The sequence below is a fragment of the Dendrobium catenatum genome, unplaced genomic scaffold (genome assembly GCF_001605985.2).
Source record: "Dendrobium catenatum unplaced genomic scaffold, ASM160598v2 fragScaff_scaffold_1557, whole genome shotgun sequence".
In the NCBI taxonomy this organism is placed as follows: domain Eukaryota; kingdom Viridiplantae; phylum Streptophyta; class Magnoliopsida; order Asparagales; family Orchidaceae; genus Dendrobium; species Dendrobium catenatum.
In genome coordinates, this window is record NW_021320019.1 from 5,122,144 (window position 1) to 5,132,489 (window position 10,346).

A 10,346-nucleotide genomic window follows, 5' to 3' on the forward strand; every position below is an offset into this window, starting at 1 on the left:
CCCCCCCCCCAGGAACCATGTGGTTCCGCCCATGGATGGAAGATTAAACTTTTATCATAATAACAACTAAGGAATAGTCAAACAAAATTATGTAACATAGTTTATTGTAAGGCGACTCTCTCTAATCTTATATGTCACTGAAACTACTCCTATCTTTTCATGGATATGCCGTTTCGTATCCTGTCTCTAAGAGTAAATCCACTCATCCACCTGAGCATCCTCATCTCAGTAGACCTAAAAAGATTTGGTTAGAAAATATTAGAAATGACCTTTCTTTATTAAATTTGAATGAGAATTTGACTCTTAACAAGACACAATGGAGAGAAAGGACTCATGTAGCCGACCACACGTAGTAGGATAAAGGCTTGATGTTTTTGTTGTTAATTTATTGTAATACTTATTTATATAATCTTAGGTGTAGCTAGGGGCGGAGCCAGCATTTTTTTCATGTGGGGCACAATTTATTGAATTTAAAAAAATCCTCAACCTTTATAAAATTTATGAAATTTATTTTCAATTTGTGTTGGGGGGAATTTATGATCATGTGATTGGCATGATCCTTTTGACAAGTAGTATCTCCGCACACTATCCCTCTCATTAGGATTGTAATCTAAAATTTTTTTCTCAATCCAGAATCAGTGGGGACATCGGCATAATTTATTTGTGTATGACTTTCTTTAGTTTGTATATTGTTTTCTTCAAATAAAAGTTTCTGGTCATCTCCTTCAAATTTTCATTTGAAATACATATGCATATCTAATTTGAATGAAAACAACATCACAAACAAAAGTAATTGTAAGGCAAATAAAATAAAGCACAAGCTTAACAAAATGAAGTCATCAAGCATGATGAAGAAATTACTTTTACTGATTAATTAATAAGATCTATAAGACAAATAAAATAAAGCAATCTGAAAAATAGCCAATTGCTTATAAATTTCACACATTATAAAGTTTTCTAATTTACCAGCTCAATTTTAAATAAAAATAAGCTCTCCTCACATAAGTCTTAATGCATACCAAGTTCAAATCAAAGTTGATTCATTGGAAAAAATTAAAAAAAAAATAAATAAAAAAATCAATACTTTCTCCCCGAAACCTAGCTCCGACTTCCCTACACTCAGGGCCTTTGGCTTAGATCACTCGATGTGGAAAAGAACCAGGTACCACTCAAGTATTTTTTTAATACAAGTAGAGATATACATAATTCATATCATTACCTGAAACGGGAAAAAAGAAGGAAGTAACGGGAGTTCCGCGTGAAAGAAGAAGGATTCGCTGTTCGCTCTACTCCGTGGTCCGTGCGTAAAAGAAGCAAGGCAGGATGGAATTTATTTTTGGGTAAGACGGGTGGGAATAAGGATGACGAAAAAATATCTAATATTAATAATTTGCTTTAGGCCTAATTAAAGAGTAATAAATCGTATTAATTAGACATTGCTCGCACATCCAGTGGGGGCCCGTGCCCCCGCGGCCCCCAGCTTAAATCCGCCCTTGGGCGTAGCCAAACCTATGTCGCTCAAGCCCAACTCAAACCTTTAAATAGGAGATGAGGGGTAGAGCTCAATACACGCATTCTTAGTACTTGAGCTCATTATGAAATCTCAAAGCTTCTCACTCTAAATACTTTCTTTTTTTTGCTTATTCTTTGCTCTCCTATTGATTTTGTCCAAAAGTAAGATTCTGATATAATTCAAGGAAATTTTGGAATTCAACATCCTTAAATGTGTGATGATCATGGAGCATGCTAAAAACCAAAAATCAAGTGCTATGGGAAGCAGAGCAAAACAAAGAAACTACAAGGAATATATAGAATAAAGAATTTGTCACAACAAGGCAACTTACAAAGATGAAAGAAATACTAAATAGAATGATCAAAGGAGCACTAGAACATCTTTCAAGTGCTAGTCCTAGAGTGGAGTAGCCGGCATGATCTTCTTATTTAATCATAAGAAGATGGAGATTATCTAGAACTAGAGATCTAACTTCAACACCAGTGGTTAATGAGACCAACCATCTAAATAATGAAGAATTGACATCAACCTATCATCAGGAAAAGAGGCGATTAGAAAAGAGTAAGTCTCAACTGAAAAATGTTTTCTCAAGGTACATTACAAATATTTTCTCAAGGGAGATTGCAAAAGCTTCCCGTAAGGTTCAAAATTCCTCACCTCGATTCTTACGAGGGAAAAACTAATAATATATAATCATGCATCTGTTGACCTAATTGAAGCCAAAGTTGACTTAGTTCATATGAAATCAATCTAGCTTGAGATAGGTTCACCAAAGCTTTCCAAGTAATCACCACGCGAGCGACTCCCTCAAGTCATGTCAGCGACTTCCTCAAATCGGTTGGGCATTATGACGTCAAGAAGTCATCAATTACCAACTAATATACACGTGTGTAGTTGGGATATACAGCTCCTAAGCCTTATCATTATTTTACAATCATCTCTATGTAACTAATTCTATGACATCCTAAGCCTTGGCCTAAACTTATAAATAAAAAGTCAAAGGTGGAGCTCAGATGATGCAATCTTTGGAATTAAAGTTCATTTAAAGAAGTACAAAGCTCCACTCCCTGTAATTCTCTCTCTCCTTTTCTTTGCTCTCTTCAAATGATGCTCTCAATAAGGTTTGGATGTAATCCAAAGAAAATTTTGATTCCAAAATCCTAAAAGGTGTGTAAGTGAGGAGCATGCCACAAACTAAAAGAAAAGTATTACATGAGTTAGAGTTACAAAATAGGGAAGATGCAACCTACTACCTTGATAGCGAAGATGCAAACTCCTATTATTACAATGACAAAAGGTGGGATTAGAAGAAAAAGCCGTCAACAGAGAAATAGTATATGCTAAGCCCCTGGTAAAGTTTGAGATTCCCCACATGAATTCGTACAAGGGCAGAACATATCCTATGTATTATGTCTCCTATTTTGAATATATTGTTTCATTATTCGACGTCGAAGATGAAATGAAGTGCAAAGTATTCTTTGCAACTTTTAAGAAATCAGGTCTCGAGTGGTTCTTAAGCCTTTCACTTGAATTCACAGCTCATTCGACAAGTTCAAGAATATGTTCACCAGTCAATTTGACAACACACAAAGGCAACTAAGGAATTCGTATCGCAGATGAGGCAGGAACCAAGTGAATCTTTATGGAGTTTCATTATGTGGTTGTAGAAAAAAAATGCTAGATATGAAAAATCTCGAACCAACTATATCTCAAGCCACCTTGACCCAAGGGCTTCGTTGAAGGACCTTTCTAGTATGCACTCGGCCTACAACAGTTAAGAAAGCTGGCCGAGTTTCTTAAACTTGCCAATAATCACATAAATGAGGAATATAATTGCAAGACAAACTCATTTGCAGTAAAACAACTGGAGAAGTTTAATTAGTGGGGGAAACTTAGGCAATTCCCCATAGACCAACAAAATCACCACAAAGATAAGGGCGACATATACATTAATAGGAGAAGGGACAGATAGTCCTAGAGTCCCCGTCCATACTATGGGTGAGTGCAGGGTGAAGCATGGCAAGGTGATCGTCGGAGGGAGAAATCACAACCACCTCAAAATCATCAGCTCTCGGTTATGACTTCATTGAGAGTCTTTGTGCATGTACTTGTGAAAGCCATTCAAAACAAAGAGTTCTTTAGGAAACCAACACCAAGGAAAGCCAAATGGCCTCTTCACAATTAATCGAATTACTGCACCTACCACCAATATCACAAGCATGAAACAAATGATCGCCACATCTCAGGCACTTGGTGGAGAACCTAATTAAAGTTGGTAAATTAAAGGATTTTCTTCTTGCATATAAAGTCGAGGATAGGGGAAGGCACCAATGGAAGAACCTTGCAATAAATCAATCCCGACACAGACAATTCACATCATTGGAGTGCCCTCAACAATTCACGGAGGAGTTGGAATAGAAACATCTTACCGAGATAGCATCAAGTGAATTTGGACAAGAGAGGTGAACTCGACAAGTATGTCAAGGGCACCAAGTAACGAATTACTGCCCAAATCGGCTAGCAAATGGCAATCTGTTCAATGATGTCATGGTTGTCACAGCCCTAATCATCAATTAACAAATCAAAAGCATCCTAACAGACACCTAGAGCTCAACTAACATCATTTTCAAGTGTGTAACTGGAAAGATTAACTTAAGAACTTCTCGCCTAACACCAACTTCCCGTCATCTCCTTGACTTTTTCGAGAGAAGGAAGACCAAAGAAGTGATTGTGTAACTCATTACTTGGGAAGGAGAATGACAATTTTTCGAGATAGTCGACTTTGTCATAGTTGACGAGCCGACTACCTACAAAGCCATTTTCGGATGATTTTTGCTTAACATCTTTAGGGCAGTCATCTTCACTTATCATGTCATTGTGAAATTTCTGGCAAACGATCATGTAGTGATAATGATTACAAGTGACTTATCCTACTCAAGAGTGGAGATTCTCCAGTGATGTCCATATGGAGCATGGACTAAAGGGTTTTAAAGTAGTTAAAGAGGTACCTATCTCCAAGGAAGAATTGAGCCACAACTCACGAATAACCATGGCCTTTAATGAAGAGAGAAAAGGTAATCTAATAACAAGTCTCAAGGAGAACATTGATGTATGCGCCTTGTCAGGTAGGAAGATGTTAGGTGTCGATATCAATGTTTCCTACCACTGATTTAACATTGACAGGGCAAGATCAATAAAACAAAAGATCAAGCCAGTTGTAATGATGTTGATTGAACCAATCCATTGTGAGGTTAATAAGCTTCTGGAGGCTATATTCGTTAAGGACGTGTGGTGTCTGGAGTAGTTTTACAACATCGTGATGCTCTGGAAGTCTAACGGAAAATGGCGCATGTACATCAATTTCACCAACTTGAACTCATCCTAACCAAAAGGCAGTTACCCTCTCTCGTGCATCGATGCATGTGGGAAAATAAAATATAACGCAGATTCGGGGTACCCCTATTCTTGTGATAGAATACGACATTAAGAATAACGAACTATGTAGAGAGATATATATGATATTCTACAATAGATTCAAAGACAAAAATAGGATTTTCAGAAATTTGCATTTTTATAGTCAAATACAACAAAAAGAATAACATACTATCTCGAAAAATAGACATGTTATTCTAGAATAGTATTTAAAGATGAACATTATATTTTGCAAATATTTTTTAATGCAAAAATGAGTTTTAAAAAATTGTTTATATTCCCAGAGATCTTTTCCCTACCTAATGGGAATAAGATTGGGTGTATTGGAGTTATAGATTCCCCATAAATGTAAGTCTTTATGGTTAATTACATCCTAGAAGATGTAAATCTCTCGAGAACACTCTTGATTAAAGTGGTGTCAAATATTTTTAGATTTCAAAATTTAAGTCAAGGATAAGAGATTTTGGAATTTTCAAAGGAAATTGGTTCTTGAATTGCTCTTTCTGGAAGCCAAAAGATCAAGAGTAGGTAGCACAAGGATTCTGAGACCACCAAGAAGTGCTCTAGTCTATCCTATCCCGGGCTCTAATATTTTAAAAGATGAGGCATTATATTTGAGTTGATGTTTTATTAAAAATTTAGAACTTATATTCTTTGATCACAAGATTAGTGAAATGCCCAGAGGGTGAGATCTTATGATATGCAATCAACCTCAAAGCCTAGGCTTAAGGTGGATCACTACAGAGTCAAAACTCGATCCTAGTCTAACAACGTGCAAATTCAGTGAGATGTGATTTATATCTTTGACTCTAGAAAAGAGTTTCAAAAAGTCTGACACTTCTAAACTTACATTCTCTCCTGGAGTGAAAATGTTAGCTAAAACTCCACCTAATCGCTTTAAAAAAATATGATTTCAGTTTTACGCAAATGCAAGATGGATAGGTTGTTGTTAGTTAAATTTTTTTAATATAAGGCTGACATCTAAAGAAATTTCTAGTGGCTCTGAACTTATCCATGGTAATCATGATTTTAAAGCTAAATGCAATTAAATTTTAATTAATTTTTATTTATTTCTAATGCAATGCATACTAATTAACTCTTATGCAATAATCAACATTTAAACTTTTAAAAAGACTTAAAAAATAAATTTTATCCTAAAAGAGCGAAACTCCCATGAGTTAGAACTGCAGCCTCATAGGTCAAATGATCTAATTCTACTCGCAAACGGAAAAGTGCCTAAAAAGGAAAGAAGGAAGGATCTGATTTATGCGACCCCAAATGAGCTTTTGCTTACTTTCTAAGCCAAGTTATCTTGCTATATTATCCTAAAATTTTTATTGGTTATGAATAGAAAAATTTTATTTCCTAAGAGCCTAGCGAGATATCAAGACAAAAGCACATGCATGAAATAAACCTAAAAAAGGAAGGGGTTACTAGTATGCAAACAATATAAACAAGCATTCTCTCAACCACCAAAACAAATCACAAAGCAATGTAAAAAGTCCAAAGTTCATATAACAAATGTCACTTAATACAACCTAAGGTCTGTAAAGTAGAAGTGATCATGTTCCACCAACAACAGTCTGGATTCTACTTCTATGAAATGACGCAAGTCTTTATAAAAATAAGGTTATTTCTAGTCTTAACTTCTTCCTCCCAAGCTTGATTCTTTATTCCTCCAGTAAAGCTTCCAAATGAAAAGAATCTTTCGATGAAGAAAATTCTTTCCCTTTGGTTATCTAATCCTTTTCTAAAGAAAATGCCTCATTTTTAGATTTTCACAACTCTTGTAATAAATTACAATTAAATAATAAAAAGGCACTGTACTCCCTGCAAGTTATTAAAGTAGTTTATATAAAAATAAAAAAAACATAACATATTACAAGCATTTGCTCACTTTGACCACCCTGAGAGAGCAAAAAAACATCAGAGTCATCAAACCAAACATCATTCAAAATATTTTGCACACACCTACCAATGATTGAAAATTTATTTCATTTATCAATAGAAAATGTACATTAATAAAATAGCACTCCTAACCTAAAACTAGGATCAGTTGTCTAAACAATCTAAAAGTGTGTGCTAAGCTATGCAAGTTCACCCTTTTTGGCTATAAAGTTTTATTTTCTAATTTTAATTTTATTTAATATCTGGGAGTCATTACTATTTAAGTTTTAATGTTTTGGATTTTTTATTTGACTTTTTAATGAGTTTATAAAAGAAAATTTTTATTTTCATTTTAATTTTTTTTTAATTGATGTAGACTATCATTTGAATTTTATTTTGGCTATTTTCTTTAAATATGTTTGTTATTTTTAATGATTTAATTAGGAAGTTAATTTCAAATTTAATTGAACTAATTTTAACTTTATTTTATTTACTTTTGTTCACTTTTATTTATTTTAAATTAGCTTCATATTTAATTTGATTTTAAACTTTAATTTACCATCTAATTTTTCTTATTTAAATTTGATTATGTTGTTTAATTCAAGTATATTTTTCATTTTGAATTTGCTTAAATCTTGTATTTTAATTTTGATTTTAAGAAAGATTTATATTATTATTATTTGATTTGATATTTAGTTTATCCTTTTTATTATATTGATGAATTCAGTTTAAATGAAATTAGTTTGTAATTAAATCTTTTATTTGATTTGAATATGTTGGTTTTATTCATTACTTTAGAGTTAAGCTTTGATTTATGTGAATTTTCTAGTTATTTGAATTATTATTGAATTATCAGGTAAATAAACCCTGAATGATTATTATAAAGGATCCAAGATGCAATTTTTTTGCACCGGCATCAGGTTTTTTTTTTTAATGAATAAATGAACATGATTTTAGTAAGGATATTTTATATTATAATATATGAGAAAATTACCTATTTGATAACATGTAAATTTTATTTAGTTGACGTTGGAGACACGCTTCAAAGGGGGTTTCTTAAGCCTTATCCAAAGACGCGATATCATATACCAAATTTCGTACGAGGTAGCCGACCTACTAGGGGTCACCGAGAGGTATTTAATAGAAGACATTCCACCTTGAGAAGTGTAATGAAACGTGCTTTTGGTGTATGAAAGAAAAAATGGTGAATTCTAAGAGATGTGTCAAACTACTCATTCCAGAAATAGCATCTTATTGTAGTTGCTACAATCGCATTACATAATTACATATGGAGACATCATTCAAGAACTGATTTGGAATTTAAGGAATGTAACGTCGATGAAAATTTTGTTCATCCAGGTCACATGAGTACAGAGTGGGAGAAGAAGTTGAACCCTTAAGAAACATGAATGATTTTGTAGACTTACTTGAAGGTGAAGGCACAAATTTGATGGTTGAAGTTAGAGAGAATATTGCAATGCAGTTATACACTTGTAGTAGGTACTACATTTAACATCAAATTTAGTTAAATTTGAATATTGGATAAGTAATTTTTATTATTGATAAAAAATTTAATATTAAATTAATTATGTGTTGGTTATAATATATTCTTGTTATATTTTAGATTTTCTGATGCAAATGGGGGCTTTTGTCATCTGTGAAATCTTCTAATCAGTAAAGATATTTGGCTTTCAAAATGAAAATCATTTGAATGGCAATTTATTAATCTTCGTTAATCTTTCAAAACAGTCTAGTGTAAACGGATTATGGTAAGGAAATTTGGCAATAATTTGGGTGAGTGATTTGACTTCCTTTAATCATGCAATTATGCTTCAAGTAAAAAATTAGATGTAGCTTAAGTAAATAATTAGTTGAATATTCAGCAGTCTTGAATATTGATTAATGGTAGAGAAACTTTATAGTCAAACAATAACTAAGTATTTAATAATAACTATGCTATTATATAAGACATTAATGACCGACTTCAAACCATTAATTGACTAGTGATTATGGGAAGTTTAGCAAAAATGCTTCTTAATTAAATCATTAAAATTCTTTTACAATTTGTAAAAAAAAATCATTGAAGAATGAATAACTAATTATTAACTTGCTAATTAAAATTTTAATTATTTAATTGTTTTAATTAGTTTAAAATGAAAAATCATAAACAATTAAGCTGATAAAAATATTATTACAAGTATTTGATAATTATGTTAATTGGCTATGAGGGAATTCTTTTTTAACAATGCAATTAGTAAAGTAATTAACATTCAATCTAACATTATGATTGGCATTTTAATCAGAAAATAATTAGCAATTAACATTAAATGTAGAGTCTAATTAGTTCAAAATTGACTAAACTTTCTCACTTAATTAATAAATAATCAATTAGCAAACTTAGGCTTTGTTTAGGAGAGCCTTCTTACTTCTTTCTAAAGCAGCTTTCTAATACAATATTTTTTTTTCAAAAAAATATATACTAAAAAGCTGCTCTATAAAGCAAAAACAAAGTTGTCCCAAACAAAGCCTTAATCTACAACTAATCATGTTAAGTAAATTACACAGATAAATTAAATAACAAGACAGCAATTACCTTATAAGCAAACATCCCCTTTTACCCCTAAATTCCTCATTATTCCTTGTAAAGCTTGATTTGAAAATTAGGGCGTTAAAAGGGTATCATATATCAATCCACCAACCCTAAATCAACAAAATAGATGCTAACCCTAATCCCTGCCACCCAGTCAAGCAACTAAACTTCAAGTTAATTAAAAAATAATAATAAAATAAATAAATAAATAAATAAATAAACCTAAACGTCAAGTTCACACAAACCTGTGCCATCGCAGCGCAGCTCCTCACAAGTAGAGCAGCCCTCAACGACGGCATCCACGGCGGAGGATCCGGCAGTAACGACTCTCCAAGCAGCTCTCACCGCCTCCACGAACGGCCATGTGCTCACGACCACCGGGAAAGGTTCCGAGCTGTGAGCAGCGCCAGTCGCTGCCACCTGTAGATGACAAGACGCGTGAAACCTAGGCTATCAATAAGAACTGACGGGTAACAAAAATGGGGGATTTTTTGTTTTTGTTTTTGTTTTGATCGGTTGATACACAGCGTGCGAGTTCTTACCAAAGAAACCTGCAGGAGGAGAAGGAGAAAGATGCGCATTAGAGTTGCCAAGAAAAATGCAAATGCGACAGAAATGCAGCTTCTTCCGAGGGTGGCAAATTCTATATAGAGTGGGGTTGGAGCAAGCGCTCTTCACTCATATTTTGCTAGATTAATAAAGTAAATTTAACTTTAAAAGCCTTATAATAGTAAAAATTATAGTAATATGCCCTAAATTTTTTTATTTTTTAAATATGTCCTAATATTTCCTCCAAACTAAAATATCCTATCACTTTAACAAAACTCTAGACACCTCAACTACCTTAAACTAGATAACTACCTATTTACCGCACTTATCGAGCGTTGATCATCTCATATAAGAACATATTTTACTTGCTATTTG

The 10,346-nt window shown here is 33.1% G+C and overlaps 1 protein-coding gene across 2 annotated transcripts in view; it reads right to left on the bottom strand.

Moving 5' to 3' along the window:
- The window catches only part of LOC110111178 (probable isoaspartyl peptidase/L-asparaginase 3), a 25,218-nt gene extending 15,184 nt beyond the window's left edge, over positions 1 to 10,034 (bottom strand). Inside the window, exons 1-2 of one of the 2 annotated variants that reach the window (XM_020842937.2) lie at positions 9,965 to 10,034; positions 9,668 to 9,842 (exon numbers count right to left, since the gene is read on the bottom strand). In XM_020842937.2, the coding sequence (XP_020698596.2) occupies positions 9,668 to 9,842; positions 9,965 to 10,003 (214 nt within the window). In that variant the 5' untranslated portion in view covers positions 10,004 to 10,034. Of the gene's footprint in view, positions 1 to 9,667; positions 9,917 to 9,964 lie in introns of those variants that run through there. The other variant, XM_020842938.2, reaches the window with a different exon arrangement.
- Between the last annotated feature and the right edge of the window lie 312 nt (positions 10,035 to 10,346).